The sequence below is a fragment of the Larimichthys crocea genome, chromosome XVII (assembly GCF_000972845.2).
Source record: "Larimichthys crocea isolate SSNF chromosome XVII, L_crocea_2.0, whole genome shotgun sequence".
NCBI classification, from domain to species: Eukaryota; Metazoa; Chordata; class Actinopteri; family Sciaenidae; genus Larimichthys; species Larimichthys crocea.
Window position 1 is genome coordinate 18,574,081 of NC_040027.1, and position 20,557 is coordinate 18,594,637.

General features: G+C 42.2%; 1 protein-coding gene across 1 annotated transcript in view; it reads left to right on the forward strand.

The window, feature by feature from the left end:
• The window catches only part of trabd2b (TraB domain containing 2B), a 63,950-nt gene that overhangs the window by 22,065 nt on the left and 21,328 nt on the right, over positions 1-20,557 (forward strand). Inside the window, exon 3 of the mRNA XM_019279549.2 lies at positions 15,937-16,083. Within this exon, the coding sequence (XP_019135094.2) occupies positions 15,937-16,083 (147 nt within the window). The remainder of the gene's footprint in view (positions 1-15,936; positions 16,084-20,557) is intronic.

Here is a 20,557-nt window from a genome sequence, read left to right on the forward strand (position 1 = left end):
CGTCTGTGTGTGTGTGTGTGTGTGTGTGTGTGTGTGCGTTTAAGACACATAACATTTTAACACACTTAGAGCCTCAGCCTCGACTTCAGGACTTAATTACTGTCAACGAATATGTGTAGCTGGTATTAAACCAACACTGATCTAGTAAAACCCTAGTGTTAATTAAGATAGGCTTTGGCCCAGCAGGGTGTGTGGTGAGATGGAAACAGAGAGCTTGGTGTGGAAAAAAAAAAAAAGCTCCAGTATGTTTAGACAATGACACCAGTAACATTGGTGGCATGGTGAAGCAATTCTTGTTTCCAGGACATGTTAATGCACAAAGATTAAGCTCAAACCAAACAATGGTTTATTTTATAGCCGAGAGCATAGAGGGCATATCATCTCTTACAACAAAAAACTAAATAAACAGTCTTGGAGACTCACTGCAGCTTTGATAGAAAAATGTTTCCCCTGTGGTGAGACTTGGCCCATTAAGATGAGGTGTGTATATGTGTGTGAGCATCTGTAGATGTGAGACTGTGAGAATGCGTTTGTGTTTGTTTCTATGGCTCCAGTTGCCGTTCAGGCAGACATTTGGCCTCTAGTCTCAGGCAGTGATCAGGACAGAGATAACATTAAGGTTAGGGTAGGGTCACAAAGAAGTAGTGTGTGGCAGAAAGGGACAATCCCATGCTGCTCAGAGTGCACCACTGAACGTGTATGTGGATGTTGTCCCCACATGGAGTGTGTTGTAGCCGCACTCACGCACAATCATTCCCATCCAGACACTTCCTTCTTAGTGTTTTCCTATGGCACAATACAAGCTTCAGTCCTCGACTCAGAACTTGGAACTTGCACTCGCAGTTCAACACTAAACATTTGTCTCAAAGGTTAAGCCTAAATGTCTGGTCACACCAGGATTTCAAATGATGAAATCTCGTGGCGGATTCAGGTTCATTCCAGTGGAAATGTTGCAATTAGTGGATTTGCTCGTGAGGCATTTTGGTGGACGGTCCTCCAAGATGGAGCACGCTATCATAGCTTATTGGTTTTCTTTTATGGTTTACTTTTGTTTAATCACTTCTGTCTGATCCTTAAACTTGTCGAGACATATGGTTGGCAGTTATTAGACAGGAGTTGATGGTACAAATACATCTTTTGAATAAACTGTGTACATTTTTTGTGCTGTTAGCGGCCAAGCTAAATTAACACGCTAACGAGCTCAGCTTGGAGAGCTTTATTTTCCCCTCTCAATAACTTTTTTTATTGAACAAAATGCTGAACAAAATGCCAGGGGAAAAAGTCGACAGAAAACAGAGAGAACCTCCAGGAGTTATTATGACAGACTAGGGCTAGCCTAGCCAGCTAAACTGTTAGCAGTTAGCTTGGTTAGCTGCAACTATGTTGTTCTTCCACTTTCTGGTGTGACCAGGTCTTAAGATTGAGGTGTGACGTAAATAAAAATAAAAAATAAAAAATAAAGGAAACACTTAAAAGGTTTAAAAGTTTAAAACTCTATTTCATATATACAGTGGTCCCTCGTTTATCGCGGTGGATACGTTCTAAAAATAACCCACAATAAACGAAATCCGCAAAGTAAGTTTTACAATTATTATACATGTTTTAAGGCCGTAAAACCCCTAACCACACACTTTTATACACCTTTTTACACGCATTTTGTACAGTACTCCTTTAAACAGGACGTAGAACACATGTGCGGTTCTCCCTTAGCCAATTTAGGACGCAGAACACAATGCGCGTTCATACTGTACAGTACGCTGTAAAAAAAAGCACGGAAAATTCCACTAAAATAATCCGCGAAACAGCGAGTCCACGAAAAGTGAACCGCGATATAGCGAGGGACGACTGTATATATATAAATAATGGTGTATTCTTCAACACCTCACCTTTAAATATCTGAATTTACCTTCCAAAACTGGGCAAAAGGGGGAGCAGTATAAATATACTGTAGAAATCTTCTATTTCATGTCACAGAAATAGTTTTTGGAGTGAATAAATGATGATGTATTATGTAAATAAGACACTAAACATTGTACTGATCTCTGCTACCTCTGCTACTGGCTGTTTCTTACATAAAAATTGTATTCTTCCAGTGAAGACAAACAGCATAAGTTGTAATCTTGTTTATCCAGGACTCCTCCCGTCTGCTTGAGCATTCCTCTCCATCCGTGTGGCCTGTTTGATGATTTGCGGCCCATTTAAAGCCACAATCCTGTGATCTGTTGGTCGGGGCGACCACAAACTCTCAGCATGGCCGACCAAGTCTGCCCTTGAGCCGCTGTGGGCTGCACAACAACACACCAACACACACACACACACACACGACATACTGTAGGAAAAAAAAGACACACGTAGACAGATGTATATGTCTACATATGTATAACTCACACCTACTGTACACACACTTGCACACATTCTCAAACATTGAATTATGGGTCTTTCCCACAGACTGATTCCCTCTGTCAGAAGCCTGTGCTGTGCTGTGGTCCAAACCCAATGTTTTTCTTAATAGAGGGTATGGGTGCTAAAACTATTAGAGGCAGCAATCATAGTCTTAATCATATTGGATTTCTTCATACCAAGCACTTTCCCTGGGAGGCTACGGGGCTGAAAGCCCTGGGTGGTTGGAGGTCAGATGAATGTGGAAGTGTATATTAGAGTCTGTGCCTCGCAAGCAAGAAAGCGAGAAGGAAAGAGTATATATGTGTTGCTTTCCAGTATGGTGGATGGTGGCATTTAGCAAACTGTGGTGCAGCTACAGTAGGGATCCAGACACTGAGTGGCTTTAGGTCAGAGTTAAAACGTACAGTAACAGCACCAGAGTCCTGATAACAAAGTCAATACAGACATAAAGGAACTGCCAAGAATGTGACACGGCAAAATAAAAAGTGCTAGAGTAAATATGTGTCACTGATTCATGAGGGAATAAATTCATATGTGCACCAGACGTGGTGAAATTTTATTCTTCGTTGGCGCTGTGCTTGAATTATCACATTAGCAATGCAACATTAACACACGTACACACACTCTGCATAATGCTGCCAAGCAAAAAAGAAGCAAACAGTTTCACCTGGATCTCTCGCCTTTAGACTTTCTCAACTTCTCATACACGTGCACACTGTACACGCAGAAATGAATCAAGGTTGTAAATAAATTAGGGAGATTGTAAAAACATTCTCTAAGCCTTGGCGTAGGCTCAAATCAACAGAGCTGAGAGCCTAAACTGCAGATTTATGAAATAATGAGAGTCTTATGAGGGCAGTTAAATGCCATGTCTCTGATGCGACAGCCAACGCCGCTCATAGTCAAGGCCAACTAGAGGAAGAGCTACTAATCTATGGCCAGTGTTACTGTAACTCCTCCACCACATGCCGTCAAGCCTCTGCCTTCCACCTCCAAACCACTGGCAGCATAGAGGAGTTATTTCCCATATCCTATCACTGGGCTCTCTCCCCCTTTCACCTCCTCCCACTTAGTGCTTCTGTGATTTTGTCTGTTTGTTTGTCTGTTTTGCTCTGTCTCCATGTTGGCTTGACTGCATCTGTCTGCCTGACACACACACTGTTATCCTCCGTCTCTATTTTCTCTCTCTCACACACACACACTAACACAAGCAAACACAGTTAGGCACTTAAACAAATCCTTGTTTTCTCATATTCCTCCTTGATCCAACATTGATTAGTGGCTCTGATGATGCAGACGGGCTCATTCAAGGGTTGCTCGTAAACATGATTAATTCTTCTTCTGTTCTGTTTTCGGCACAGGCCTGGTGTCTGGTTTAGCTGTCAGTATTAACAGGTTCTGTTAATTAATTGCAGTGTGTCGAGGCCAAAATTGAACCACTGTAAGACTAGTACGGCTGGCTGAAGTCCTAACTTCAATAAATCTAACTGTTTTTCTCCCCAAAAATCATACCTGCTAAACTTTTTGTGATCAAGGAAGGTCACATTTAGTAGCTAAGGAAAATAAACCAAATAAAGAAGTATCATAGCATCTGTAAATCTGTTTACTTTGAAATTGAAATAAAAGCTTCTTTAAGGACAAAATAACTTAAATGTGCTATTAGTAAAATATAACTCTTGCATCTTTCATTTACTTCTTAATTGTTGTTCTTTTTTCTTTACATCCCAAAGGGAACCCTATTAAGGTTTTGCAAGTTTTAACCCATGTCAACAAGATAGTTCACCTAATACTACAACCCAGTTAACCACACCTTCACAGTCACAGTCTTAAAGTCTGTGTAATGGCAATTTCTTTCAAAATACATTACATATGTTGGAAAATAGTTGCTGAAAACATGTCAAAAGACTTTGAACGACACGCCCCCACAGTCCTGGAGCTGAGAATGCTGCTAATTTTTACCCGATTTTGACACCTAATTTCATAAACTTGTCGATAATCTTAATTATTTTGTACTTCGGTCTGACAAACCCAGACCACATTTATTCTTACTTTACAGACTTTAAAGTTGTCATTTTCAGGCAACAATACAGCTCTGAAGAAAATACTTTTCAGCAGATCTTTACCACTGGTGCCGTATGTATGCAGTGAATAAGTCAAACACTTCATAACATCAGGAACTCTTATTATACCATATCTTTATACCTCATTTTCAGTTTTACACACTCACTTCCCTCCCTAACACCTTTTTTTCCCCCCTCAGTTGTCATTTTATGTTTCTTCTTCTCTAGTTTGGTCTCTTTTACCAGCTGCACTCTTCTGTGAAGTTTGCTGGCTGCCATTTAAAAACCTCTGTTTGGATGGCTGAGTTTTATGTGTGTGTGTGTGTGTGTGTGTGCGATATCTGTCCGTGTGATCAGACACTGTGGAAGTGGATTAAGAAGTGTCCATGTGTCCTAAGATTTCCCCAGTCAGTCCAGCACATGAAACCTTGTCGACTGACTGTTAGCCTTCATCTGCTTTTCATTCACACAGTAAGAGAGTGAAACACAAGAGGGCGAGACACGGAGAAAGAGTTTGAATGATGTCATATAGTATGTATGCATTTGAATGTTTGTGTGTGACAGAGGTTTGATAGGTAATTACATTAATTGCTTCATTTACTACACGTTACATTGTTTTCTGTTCCGCTAAGCTCTGATAAGGTGCCTTGTAACCGCTCCAAAGCCACCCACACTTTACATTTTCCTGTATTTGACACATGGAAAAATAGAAAACAAGCAGCCTGCTTAAAGTTTGAAGGCATTTAGAGACCACCAGCAAAGGCTATCTCAGCCTTGTGGACTGCACGCAGAGCTCCGTAGGGTTCACATAACCTCCAACTCAAAACCCAGCTGATTCCTGAGCGTGGGCTTAGCAATGGCTAGCTGGCCAGATAAGAATATACAAAAAAAGACAATTTAGGAGTTACTGGAAGGTGAATTCCTCCTCTTTTGGCAGCGGCTAAAGAACATGTCCTGGGCTGGCCTCTCTACTGAACAGAGACAAAATTACACACACACACACACACACACACACGTAAAATTACAATGGACAAAATGTGGCATTGCGCAGCCTTCCTCTCGTTACTGTAAGAAAAGATGCAGCCGATAAACATTTTCCACCACTAAAAATACTTTGTCTGTCAAACACATCAGAAGTCTCTCTGGTGGTCCCACAGTTGTTAAATGCTGGCAAACCATGGCAGGCAATATTTGGGAAGGTTGAACAATTTGTGTGTGTTTGTGTGTCCCTTTCCACGCTTCATCTAAGGCAGCTTGTTCTCATCGGGTATGATGATTTGGACTCGGCTTCCTCATGCAGGTGCTGACAGAACGTTTTGAAATGACAGAGCAGCGTGACCCTCACTCATAGTGTGATATCCCAACCTCTGAAAAACCCCTTATTTAACACTCACTCACACACATGCTTGTTCACTGTGTCTTTTGTGCCTGAAAGATATACATTACAATCTTGCTCTGTCTCTGTCTGTTTTTCTGCAGGCTGAATACGCTTCCATGAAATTGAACATTTCTCCCGCTGATTTGCCGTGAAATGGTTTGCTTGTGTGGGATTACCCGCGTTAGCTTCAGCATTGAGTCTAATAGAGCCATGACTGTGGAGAGGAGAGGAGAGGAGAGGAGAGGAGAGGAGAGAGAGTATTGTCAGTTGTGCCAGACCATTAGATAGTAAGCACACTGTACAATTTGGACAAACTCTGTAGTAAAGACAGACACATATGGAAAGACAAACAGTACCCATGTGCACGTGCATATACACACAAGCATCGCGTTACATGTGGATGCTCATGCACGCATGCTGAGTGTGTAAGGAGTGGACTACAGGAAGGAGGAAGGACATGAAAGCTAAATAAATAGAGATCGGTGACAGTGGTGGAAGAAGAGCCGCCATCAAATGAAAGAATAAGGGAGGACGAGAGCAAAAAGGGATGGGTGGGAGAGGGATGAAGGGATGCTGCTGAACTGTATAATCTTGAGATTTGTCACTTAGAGCACATAACGTGGGTGGGGAAAGAGAGGAAGGCTGCTGATTGAAGGTTTGAGAATTGATGGAAGATGAAGAGACAGGAGTTGTTTTTGGAGGGATGGGGACAGGACTGATAATGGAAAGGTTTTGGGAGGATGAAAAGGGAAGATGGTGGAGGACAAAACTGCCCAGCTGTAGTCCAGACCTGTTAGACAGAGGAGGAGGAGGTGAGGGGCATAAGGTCTGCTCCCTCCCCTCTTCCCTCCACCTCTCCTGGTTAACTGTAAACATCTGGCCTTGTCGTCTCTCTTTTGGACTCTTACATATTTTTACATTACACCCCCCACTGTGTTCCTTCAGCTTTTTTCCTCTTTCTCCCTTTTTACTTCTCATGCATTCTCTCACTTTATTCTATCTCTCTCACTTCATTTTTCCTCTCCTCCTCCTCCTTCTTTTTTTACCTTCTACTCCTCTGCTGACACACACTGTACTGAAACACATGCACAACATTCAGATGTTAACTCATACATAAAAACATCTCAATCATATCCCTTTGATATGAAAGTATGCCTTTTTTTTTATAGCTATGGTCTGCTTGCATTTCACTCTGTGCTACTAAAGTGTCCACTACTCTGCAGGAGAAATCAAATCCGCCTGTCAAATTGTGCAAACAAGAACAATTCAGGCTCTGGTGCTTGCTTAGGTGCACACACAAACCTGAGCTGAAATAGAGATTTATTTAAGGAAACACCAGTTTGGCTCAACTTGGCATTACATCATTTGAATATCATCAGACCGACGGGTGATGATTGAAGGCTGCATGTGTGTTTGAGTCGCACTCTCACGCATAAACCTCTGCAAGGATTTGTCTCTTTAAAAGGAATGAATTCACCTGGAGCAGTTAAATGTTTGGACACTTGCTGTTTCTCAATTTAGGTCCGGTTTTTCCTCCATTACACAATAAATGTCCATGCAGGAGATTATGTTTGGCTCTCATGTTTTTGCCGGACTTCAGATGTGGACTTTGGACTTTTAAAGGACAAATCATTCTTTGGGAATTATTCTGTCTAAAGCCATTAGTCCAACCAAAGCAGACTAGGGGAGATAAGAGAGAGGCTGGTTTGGGGCAGTGGAGGCATGTTTTAAACATACGCGGCTGTTTTCTCCCTGCTCCTTTCTCATGCCGTGGAGAAGACCCAGCTCATCTGGTTTGGATAGCATCACACATCATAATGGGAGCCGGATAAATCCGATGGAATTCAATGAGCGTTTTTTCCCTTGGAAAAAAAGCAGACTGTGAAATGTGTTAGGATTAGTGGAGGCCATGATGTTAGAAGTGGACTATGAGCTGCTAGGGAGATAAGGTCAGAGTGACCTGATCTAGTGTACAAAGTCCTTTAATCTTATTTTCCTAAAAACACCTAAAGAAATCTGTCGGATCCGATGGTGGGTGAGATCATTACCTTCAGGTGCAGTTTATTTAGAGTGATAAATACATACATCTACTACACATATCAAATAAAGCAGAAAAAAAACAGCAATAAAATAATAAATGACACTTGACTCATAAAGCCAACACATGCTGTTTTTCTTCTCAGTGATTCAAAAGAGAGTTTTATAGGCTCTAACACATGGCTGCACTTTCAGCATTTTATTTTGAAATAATTATAGCATCCTTTTGGATGATCAGTGCACCTTATTGGGTCCTGTCCAAATAAACGTATTACATTGAAATAAATGTATCTGAATTCATTAATTTAATTAACATCAAAACTGAATTATCTGACTTTTGATTTTGGCCCCTGAGGTTATAAACTCACCAATATCTAGACGAAACAGATTAGAGGTGCTTCTGGCCACCTGATGGATGTAAGTCTGACATGTTTTAGCTCTGTTTTCATCTCCACCAACTTCTGAGGGAAATATCTTTTTACTTTTTAGCTGCTAAACATATGCTGTTCACCAGCCGGTGGCTAACGTTGGGTGTCTGCTGCTGTTTAGTGTCTGCGGTGGTTTAAACTGTCGTATATTCAGTGGTGATGCAGTTGAAGATGTTTGAAGAGAAACTCCGCCGACTCTGTCTTAGTTGTATAAGAAATTTATTACAATAAGTTCAATATCGTAGCAAGTAAAACATTACTTGGAGAGCCCCTGGCCGGATGATGAGAGACTCTCCTGATCTATGCGTGACAAGCCCTTTTGGAGATCATGCCTCCATAGCATGCATCTATAATAAACAATACCATATTGCTCAAGTCAGAGGGATGGATAAATCACAGAAATTCCCCACATCTTGGCCTTATCTTTTGGCTTGACCTCTTATCTGTACAGTTGAAGGACACCACACGAGACCCGAAACACCAATGACCTCCTCAAGATACATTGCATCATAACATCAACATACCTTACAGTGGCGTCAACCTGGTGGCTCTTTGGCCCCAAATAACCCCAGAGTCAGGATGGGTCAAGACATCAGCTAGCAGGCAAAACAATTATCTTGATGTAAATCATATGGATATCATAGTACTAGCATTAGTATGAAACTATGCATCTATGTGCGGACACCTCAGAACCAAGGTTGATGAGGGCAGTGAGGCATTTAAATGTTGTGGGCTGTAAAATCAAAGCAAGGAGCTGAATGATGCTAAAACAGATTTTTTTTTCAGCTGTATTTACTTCAGAAATCAGAAGCAAAGTGCAAGACGTTGCAATCTGACCCCTCTCTACCTGTCAACTTCACCTTCATGTTCAGCTGTGTTGTCCTCATAAATTCACACACAGACTCATTCCTGTCCAAAAGGTCTGGGCCCTTGATGGTGAAAGAAAACAAAAATTAGCAGAATTTCCTTCTATAATTTTCCACCACTCTTTCACACCCCCTGCTTGTGGATATTCACGGTGAGGTACCAGCTGGGCGCTTTTTCACTCTGGATCGAGTGATACTTTATTATTTTCTCTGTTTTCTGAGGAGGCAGGAAAGCTGGGATGACTGGCCCCAGCAGCAGCAGCGCTGCCAAGTCAAACAGCAGGGTTTATTTGTGGACAAGTGTAGGGGCGACACCCACCCCCTCATTCACTGGAGACTCTTATTAAGGAGAGAGGAGGCTCTGGGGACTCGAGAGGTATATACAGTATGTGTGTGTGTATGGGTGTCTATAGAACTGGTTTTATTTGAAGAAAGAGGACAAAGAATTGGAAAAGAGCAGAGCAGAGAGAATAAACTTGAGCCAGAGGTGTAGTGCAGTCCGCCTCAGTTTTTAGTCAGTATTGGGTAAACCCACTTCTAAATCCTCTCTGATGCTCTTTGTTAAGTAGTGTTGTGCAAGCTGAATATTTTTTCTCCTAGGATGATGAAGACATGACATAGTTGTCCAATTTTCATAATAATAGAAACATGTAAGGAATATTTCACTCAAAATACATAAGTATGTAGTTGTCTCACTTGTCAGTCAGTATTGATTGTGAAACCTGCACCTTTTCTCTAGCTAATTTTAATTTTACAATGATCCTTACTGCCTGAAGTCAAGCAGCAGAAGTGTGCACAATGTGCAAATACTTAATATGCAAAAGAGAACATAAATAAAGAGTACCACTTCTCTAGGCACAACTACACCATTAGGAAGGATGGATACGAAAAAGAAAAGGAGTGGATGTTGCGAAGACTTTTACCATTTCACGCTAAAAGAGCCATATCTCCCGTCATCACCCCCTGTCTCAAAAGGAAATAAGAGAGGACGGAAGGAAGAAGGAGGGGGGAGAATAGTCAGCTTTCTGTGGAAGCTGGGAGCAGCAGGCCTCTGCCACTGGGATTGTTCCTCTGGTAATCCCTGGATTTCCTAGGCTGAGACAGGAGGTAGACCAGGCAGGGTGAGAGACTTAGTGAGATAGAAAAAGAGAGCAAATGAGAGAAGACAGAAGGGAAGTGGGAAGAGAAAGAGAGGCAGAGACAAAGGAGAGACAATATTCACAATAATGACTCTGTCTTGAGTGGAAAACTGATCTTCTCTTTCATTTATCGACAATATGTGTTTTGTATACAGGTATTGCTCAAAGAGGAATGTGGTGTGTATAATTATTAGCGTGTGTGCTTATGGGTGGTTGTATTTGTGAGTGTGCATGCATGTGCGTATGTGTATTGTAGGTATTAACAGGGATAAAGAGCTGGAAGAAAGTATGGCTCTGGCTTGCTGTAGCTCATGCCAGATGTGATGAGTTGAAAGTGCTGCTCACCTTCAAATAAGCAAACGATATACGCAGAAAGGCGCCGAAGGGCTGTAAAACTATTTTGGCAAAGCTCTGACGTTGGAGGTCGAGTTTGAGGCATTTTTATGCTCGATTGTTGCCTTTAAAGCCCTTGACAGGTTACATGATTCCCTTAGAGGGAGAAAAAAGAAAGAACAAGTCTTCAGGATCTTGTTGATAAAACTGTAGGAGACAACAGCGAAGCTATCATGTGAGACTGTCCAGACAACTTTGATGTGGTCTTGTGTGACACCATCTTTCCACCCTAATGTATTCAAGGTGCTTTTCAGAGTTAGCTGGACTAAAAGGTCAGAAAGCAGCAGGCTTTTAAAATACCCCTGCCACTGCTCCATGCACATTCAAGCATGAAGTCATACTGAGATAGTACCAGTTAAAAGAAAATGGACACTGGGGTGTTTTTTATGAATTCTTTTATGGTTTTCTACTGTGGCCATGAAGTGGAAAGTACACTCACTCAAATTGGTATCCACCCTTTTTTAGGGCTGCTCTGTGGGGAACGGGGATGAGCTATCACACTTCTCCTATTCTTGGGTTGCCCTGGATGTTATTTCAACTCACTACCTCCTTCCCTTCAGTCACCCCAGGGTGCTGTGAACCCAATCCCCTCTTGTTGTCTGTAGCCGGAGCCCACGGGGAAAAGCTGGCTCTGCCCAGAGGAACCCGGTGGTGCGTGTCCCAGGTCAGGGGTCTAGCTCTTCTCTTTCTCGGACGATGAAACACAAGCGGCTCTCAGGGAGACGTGAGCGGTCGAGGGGAACGCACCACCCTGAAACTGTTTGTACTGTTTTCTTTATCAGGAGGTGATTAAATGACCAGAGGTACCAGACACAGAAAGAGCTCAATTTCCATCCTGTTTGGAGGGTCTGAATTCATGCTACAAAGCTTTTAAGACCAACTGACTGATGATAAATTCATTTATATGTCTGGCAGTAATTAACAAAAACACACCATTGTGGTTTCTGTGATTGGTAACTCCTATTTAACCTTCACTGTTTGTTTTTTAAGTAAAGACCACACTTCCCATTAACCACAGAAAGAAGGAAATGTGTTTTCTGTCCAAAGATAATGTTAGCATGCCAGTGTTGGCATGTCAGTACATGCACCACTGTGCATAATTATAGCCTCACAGAGTCATTGTCACGACTGTTAGTCACTCTTGTTTTCAGACTTGTCCTTTAAGTTCATGGAAAGTAAGAATAAATATGTGTTCTGAGTTTGTGTTATTGACCTCCCGGCCATTTTATGAAATTAGGTGTCAAAATCGAGTAAAAATTACAGTTCCAGGACTGTGGGGGAGTGTCCGCTGGATGCACTGAAGCCCTGCCCACTCGTGGGAGCAGTTAAGCAGCAAAGTGACATGACTAACTTTGAAACACTCTGAACGAGATTAATTAATCTCTAAACACTCTGAACGAGATTAATTAATCTCTATCTCTCTGCTAGGGGTGCGGGGGTTTGCTCAGGGTGGCCTCAGTGTGTCATCGAGCCACCCTTCTAGGACCGCCCACAAAATCCTGGACTGAAAACTGGTGGAAAACTGTTTTACCTCTAACTCCACATTTCAGTAATATATCTTTCAAAGTCTTTTCACAGCAACTATTTTCCAACATATTTCAAGTAATTGTCAAATAGACACTGGTTCATTGCATCAAAAGGTCACAAACTAAAAAAGGTTGGTTGTAAAGCAATCCATCTGATTTCCTATAGTGGCAGCCAATATGACAGTTCAAGAAGTGATAATTTATTATTGTCATGATGTTCCGCTCAACACCTGAGTGGACGAAAATTGAGTGAGCGAGACAAGGTGAAGAAAAGAGATCCACTGAGATGAATGGCTTAAGTAGAGAAGGAACAAACGCTCTCAGATCTCCTGCCTGGCGCTGGCAGGCACCGTCATGCTTTCATGCACCTGACTGCCTGGTTATACCCAGTAGCTGTGCCAGAGCTATACCCATACACTGTGTAGACCACCAAACTCCAACTCTCCACTGCACGAATGAAGAAGAATCCCCTCCATCTGTACAACACATGCTCCGCTCATAGAGAACAAGGCTTTATTTGTCTTCTACCATTCTTTCACACTTTCAACTCACTCTAGCTTTTGTTCTCAGCTCTCTGTCTTCCTCGTACTGGTACTCCTCCCTCTCTTTGTTCTTTCTTTCTTCTTTCTCCGTGAGATTGCAGGAGGGTAGAATAGTCTCTCATTGTTTTACCACAGCTTGAAGGAGTGAAGGAGTGAGTAATGGATGGGGAAATTAAAAGGGTGGCTCGGAAAAAATAGGAAAAATATTGAAGCAGACAGGATTGATACATGACAGTTTTTTTTTCTCAATCTGTGCATTAACTGTGCTTTTCATTAACGATTAACGAACAGGCACGCTTGTACCGACTCTTACAGCTGTCAAGTAAAAAGTAATCTCGGGGTATCGCATTTCTCCATTTTGCCAGAGTTTGGCATTTGGCCTCCACAGTTTGACACTTCCTTCTGTTGTATCACAGCCCAAAGCCCTTTAGCTCTATCCATCACTCACATTCTCGATTCAGATTTAAGGAGGTATAATAGGGGAGTGATGTAGTCGACAAGAGTGAGCTTTCTCAGTTCCAGCACTTTGTCATCGGCACCTACTCATGCTTCAGAGCAGTAAAACCTTCAAACAAGCTGACACTATTGCTAGCAAACAGCCAGGATTTAACGCACTTCAAGGTCAATTGCTGCAATGCACACACATGTTGATAAATGACATTTTCTGAAACATAAAGGATCTCTCTGAACTCCCATTCCTGCCCTACCCCCTTTCTTTTTTTTTCTGTTTTCTTTCCAACCCTCACTAATGAATTTTTGGAGTGCTCCACTCAGATCGCAGGTTCCAAAACCATCCGAGAGCTCTGCTCCTTCCAGCTTTGTTCTTATAAAGCTTTTATTTAATTACAATGGGAGTTTCTCACGCATGTATTAAATGAGACAAGGAATAAAGACAGAGGAGAGACCTGCAGTAGTAAACTATGTGGTAAACGGTGTCAATGTTAGTTACTTTGAAAAGGCCTGGCTGTAAAAGAGCCAGTCTGTCAGAGCGAGTGGACCACTTCAGCATGAGAACACCCACTCTGTCAGTCAACACAGGCATGCACACACACATACACAAACACACGTATGCATATACATGCAATCACGCACACACTGGGAATGTTTGCATTTTTCCTCTCTCTCCCTCTTCTCCTCTCCTGCAGTGATTGACGTGCTCTTTCATTCAGCTCAGCACAAACTCCGGCGCCATGGTTACAGCTGCAGAGATGTTCTTTCCCCAGGAGACGGACAATATTGAAATAACAACTCCCTTAACAACACAACCACCCCCTCCCTCATCTTACCATCCATCCTCTACTGCACTCAGCCTCCGGTCTGCCGTGTCTGGTGCAGTTTGCCATGTAAAGGGAGCTGGCAATGTTACAAACAGCCTGGCAGGTGTGTGTGCTCTGCCAGCCCCGGCTCCTGACTCTGCCCAGGGCCTGCTCTGGTGTTTCTCTTGGAAAAACCCTTGAGACGTGGCAGAGAGCCTTGTGGGTCAAGGACTAGGGGCAGTGGCAGCTTACTGGCACTGAATAAGCAACTGCAGAAGCAGAATAAGCTACTGTGGTTAGTTAGCTACCGGGCAGGTATTAGCATCTCTGGGGTTGGCATCACACCTCAACATGACCTGAAGTTCAGAGCAATAAAAAAAATCTCACGTGAGATGGAAACAAAAAACTGAAATGAGGTATAGAATCATTAGTTAAATCAGCAGGGGAGATTCTGAGTTTGGGAAGTCTGGTGCCGATATTTGAGCCGAGAAAAGCACGAGTCGACTGAAACGGTCACATTCCTGGATTATGCACCTCTAGTGGGGCGACAGCACGGCGGTGGGCGTAGCAGAGAATGAGCTTGATTAAATGTGTCAAAAAGAATAAATAAGATCAGACTCAGGTCTTGGCTTCACAGTGGGAGGAAGGGCTCGGGATTTTGGTGTTGGCAGAGAGATTGGAAGAGGATGGACGCCCTTCTTAAGTCAAAGTGGAGAAAGAGCAGGGGAAGACATGAAAGAGGGGATAATGAGAGAGTAATGTATGCCGTTAGCTCATCAGTTGTCTCCTTGCATTATGAAAAAAGCACGCCAAAGCCAAAATGAGCCCACAAGACTGGTTAGCAAACACAATGACCTCAGAAAGAGGGAGCGAGAGAGAGAGTCACAAGGTTGAGCTTATAGCTTGGTTGTGATTATCCCAGCGTAAAGGTTACCTGGAGTTGAAACATTTAATATGCACGATATGGGCATTTATGATTGCAAAAACACAACTTAATTGTATGAATTACGATCTAGACTTCTGACATCGGGCTCAATCAGTTGTGCAGCTGTATCGGCCTTAAGCTGCTTCACAAATCATCTGGGCTGACGTTCCCCCTGCAGTATTTTCCGAAGCTCTCGTCAGGTTTCTCGGTAATAAGGATCATAGTCATGGATCAGTCTGGTGTGGTTTGAAGATATGATGAGCTGAGTCACATGTTCTAATCAAGTCAACCGAAACTGTCTTACTGGGTGTGTGAAATCTGCTGTATACAGAAAGAGAAAGGAAAAAACTCTTCTGCTATAACACACCTCTGGTTCCTGTAAGAGAGCTTAACAGTGATTGACAACTCAGTCCCAGTTGGCAGGCCAGTCAGAGGTGGCGTGGGATTGTAGAGGGCGGGAGTAGGGAGGTTAACCCCTCGTGTCTAGGACAGCTGTGGAGTCGTTGGGCTGGCTGGCGGCTGCACGCAATAAATTCTCTCTAAAGAGGGTTTACTTTTGATTTTAATGGGTGCTGTAAATTTACAGCACCCTGGCCTGGTGAAAGAGAAAGAAGGGTTATTTTTAAAGGTTCTCTCTCTCTCTCCTGCTCTCCTCAGCTCTCCCTTTCTTCCCCTGTTTTCTCCCTCCCTCAGAGGAAAGTCATTGGAGTATTGCCATGTCTTTTGTGGTCTGCTTTTACCTGTAGTCAGCTTGTATGGAAAGTGTATGAAAATATCCTGAAAGAAATCAAAACGCTCTGGAATAACGGCCTCATTGTATATTAAGATCACATTATATTTTTAAAGAGTAACACTGGCCGTGCTTGCAAGATTTCTCCCCCTTCATGGCACATTCCTCTTGAGCCCAGAGCGGAGAAAACTGAGTTTGTGGATGCAGAAAGTAACAGCACCCTTCCTGTCTCTCTGTCTCTCTCTCCCTGCAGGTGCTGTTTGCCTTGAACCAGACGCTGCTGCAGCACGAGGGCGTCCGAGCAGGCAGCCTGCAGGGCTCCTACACCACTGAAGACCTCATTACCCACTACAACTGTGGTGATCTCAGCTCCATTATTTTCAACCATGACACCTCACAGGTTGGTCTCTTTAGATTTAGAAACGTGCAGAAATGTTTATTTAAAGGATGGTTGATTCCAAAGTAAAAATAAGATGGAGTTTACTTTTGTCAGTTAAAACAGCTGGTTTCAAAAAGGGCAACATAAAAACCATAAAGTATGAACCATTGACCATCATAATACCAATGATCTAATGCAATTATTGCACAATATTTTTGCTCTTACAAAATTGCTTGCCCTTTTTATGCTCCCAACAATCTGTTTTATCAGAATATATGAAGTTATAACCAAACAATGTCACACATTAAGTTACTTTTATGTCAGCATCTGACTACATGATATCAGCATGTATGGTTTGACCTGTCAGACACAGGGTGTCAGAAATGAAAGGGTGATCATCATCACATACGTCATCAATCCTTGGATGTTTGGTCCTTTAACATGACACCCTGTGAGGTCCTTGTAGATTTAAAGAGAAACTTAAATTAGGAGAGAAGTGTTTGTGTAATTTTTCACAAATTTTTCAACTAAACTATACGATATGATACGTGACGTGATAATAAATAGTGACACGGTCTGTCACCCTCTTGACCTACAAAACATGTGTGATTTAAAACAATGCACACTTTATACACACGTTTTTGCCTCCTACAGTCGGTGCAGCATCAGCCTTCTGTGACCTATAGAGCACTCTTCCACCCATAACTATAGATTTATGTTTTATTTCATTTCATTGAAATAAAACATCACACAAGGGTGATACTCGGCTCAGGAGGATTATAACAAATGAATCACATGTGCGGGTGTGACATCACCCTCTGCACACTCACAGTGTACGCTGTGCATCCACATACTTCCTACAACTAGTAAAAAATAAATAAATAAAAATAAAAGACAGACCGCCAGCTGATGATGATGAATAGTTCCGGGTTGACTTTCATTTATAAAACATGTTAACATACCTAGACATTTGTTGTTGGTGCTGTCAGTTGGATCAGTGATGCTGCTCTCTAGTTATAAAACATGATGAGCTATGATTGGTCGGGGGCCAGTCGGTAGTCTGCCATGTTTCTCTGTCAAGTCACAGCAGGAGTTTATCAGTAGCCGACTAATCTGACTCAGTGACTTTCTCGAAATACCTCTGCAAATTTGGGCTCAACTTTTCCTCTTGTATTCATTTTACAGGTCCAACCAAGTGCAGAGTTTTAGTGTTGGCTCAGAGGCTTTTTCACTCCGCCAAGAATTAAATTACGGGAGTGAAAGTGAATGTTTTTGGTTTAGTTTAGTTTTGTTGGACAAAAGAATGGTGAAGTTTCTGATATAGTAAAATATTCACATAAAAAGCCAGCTACTTGCAGCTTTAATCTAAAAACATCTGTAACAGTACTCAAAAATCCAAATCAGGCTGATCCTTGATTTGAGTTGGCAAATCCTGTCATACCCACTTCTCTGCCATCACCCTATCATCACCTCAAACTTTTAGGCTTGCGCATCAATTCCACAAAACTGCACATTGCCATCTTAATCCCTCTCCCCCTCAAGTTACTTGATAGTCTGACACTTTAATAGCTCTGGACCCAGCTGTAAATACGCCATCTGACCTCCTCTAACTTTGCGTTTCCTAACATAGCCTCTGCTCCTTCAGCGATGGCCCCCTCATCAGTCTTCACACCCAACTCCGCTAGCTGTCAAAAGGCCATTCAATATATAGTAAGCACGCATACCTAGGCATCGCGTGCAGTAGCCCTCACTCCATCTTCACCCTCAAATGAAGATTTACTCGAAAAGCCCTCCACATCAGTCAATTATACTGCGTCAACCTCCCTCACTGATCCTGAAGTCTCATTAAACCTAACACACCATGTAACCTCAACTCACCGCTCAACTGCACAGATTCCACATCATTTACACGAGACGGTATGCACAAATAACTATTAAGACATATCTCACCCTGCCGCTGTTGTTTTTACCCTTGACAAAAGACACACATCTCTCTTTTTTCTTATGTTCTCCCACTGTCTCCTTTGTTGTCTGTGTCTATCCATCTCTTTCTCTCTGGGGGCCATGAAGACCTTGTTAGCCACAGTTTCACCTGCAGTCGTGGCTACAGTCGTTTCCTGCATGAGCGCTTTAAATCACATCAGTTCGCCCCTGCTCCTCGTGTCATAATAACATGTATTAACATTCCCCAGCACATGCTAGAGCAATCAGGCGCCTGACTGCGGTGCCTGCCTCCTGATGATCTATAGCAGATTGTGTGTGTGTGAGTGAGTGTCTGTGTGTGAGAACTTTAAGAGCAGTAAAAGAGCAGGTGTTTTTTGATAAATGGGGCATAATCTAGAGGCCTCTAACACCCCTGATCCTCTCCCAGTTCAGTCTTCATCATAATAGAAAGAGGTCGATGATGCAGAATGCTGCAGGATAGAAGATAGAAAAACACCCAAAAGGTTAAAAAAAAAAAAAGTTGGAAAGATGCAATCGCAAAAATGTATGTTAGCTGACTGCAAAATTACTGGAAAATTGCTGTTGATATGATCCATAACTTCTATCTACATTGTTTTGTAATGTTAGATTTAACTGAAATGCTTGATTATTCTGATGTTTGCAAAGGAACTGAATATGCTCCACAAAAGGGGAAATCAGAGAGCACGAAAGGAAATGGAAAATAGATGAAAGGAAAGTATAAGAGAGAGACTTCTGACTTCAAAGAGACAAATCAAAAAGAAATAATAGAAGTGAGTAAATTGCTGGCAGGACAAACTGACTGAGCAAGTGAGGTTAGAGTGATACCAGTAGTGAGGAAGGGAGGAAATATTTCCCTGTCACTCCACATTTCCTGTGTAGGTCGGGATACAACGCAGCTAATGGCCTTTTCTGTGATAAGTTATCTGTATTTACCACTTCACTCCCACCTTGACCCCTCTCCGACCGAACACTTTTTACTCTCGTCATGAAACACTCGCCCTATCCTCACGCATCACAGCAATGATGAAGCACTCCCTCTCCACCTCTCTCTTCCTCCTATATCTGTCCAACTCTGCTTCATTTTATGTATGAATCATGAACCCCCGTCAATCCAGATGAACCCGGGTCATTCACCCTGAAAAAGCACAGACAATACAAGGCTTCAGGCTACAAATATCTGTGTGAATGCGGCTTTCTTTCTTTCCTTCTGGCTTTCTTTCCCCACTGAGTAACTACATGCAATGTAAAAATGAGATAAATGAGTAATGTGGCTTATGTCATCCAAACCAGGTCATGTCTTGAAATTAACAACCACCGACCTGCCAAATGTGAATAAAGACTAACTGTGGCAGGTTTCATCATTACGTTACGTGCAAAATCAGGGTTCTCCGTTTCTCACGGTTACTCTGAGCATATTTAGACTGCATTATAGTTTATGGAAAATCATGTTATACTTTATTGCTTTGGGTTTGTTATTAAAATAATTTGATGTTTTTGATTATAGAATTCAAATGGAATCCACATACATGGTTTCATCTTTGTAAACAGAGGAAGCTCATGTTAAAAACAGGAAACTACACAGAACATGGAAAAACTGTTACGACAAATCATATAACCAGGTCATCCTGTAGCTGAAATGTGGAGTAATCGATCTCACAACTATATATCCCTGGCAAAATGTCACCTCCTCCAATGAGGAGTGGGCCTACAGTGGTAAGATCACATCTTTCTAACTACTCTAACTACACACTTCGTTTTCATACTTGTAGTCTTCAGCACCACGTGAAGCAACATCACTTGAGGCAATTTCTCACAGCTTTCCTCTGGAGCCACAAAACACTTATCTACCCCCACACATATCTATCAGTATTTCACAGGATTTGTAAACAAACTTTGATGTGTAAAATCCTTGGAGTTCTCTTTTACAAATTAAATGAATAAATATATGACGGAGGTGTGAATTAGAACCTTTCAACCTTTATGTGAAACAGAGTGTAGGTAGAGCAGTCGGGGGAGTGAGAGGAAACATGTCAGATACAGATTTTGGATAGATGTTGGAGAACAGCACCTTGTTCACATGTGGTACAATAAATCCCCCCATGTATTCAATATTCAGACACCACACACTGACACACACACTCACACACACACACACACACACTGATTTATGCACCATTTGCAGCTGTTCGACTGCAGTGTCAACTTGTAACTCTGATTTAGACTGTGCGTATTAAATGTGTGTGTTGTTGTCACACTCAAATACAGTTCCAGATTAAACACATCTGCAATTGTACACAACACACATGGAGACACAAAAACATCCTGCAACATCTACAACTGTCTCCAATCCTGCCATCGTTTGATTCTTTCCAGCTTGGGAAGAAAGACCGAAGATTGCGTAGCCTCAGGTAGACTCTTGGTTGTACAAGAGAGACCAGTGAAGGAAGATGACAGGGCAGAAATTGAGATCCCACTGAAATATGAACAGGGGGAGGGGGGCTGCTCACAGGTTAGTTTTGAAGGATAAAAA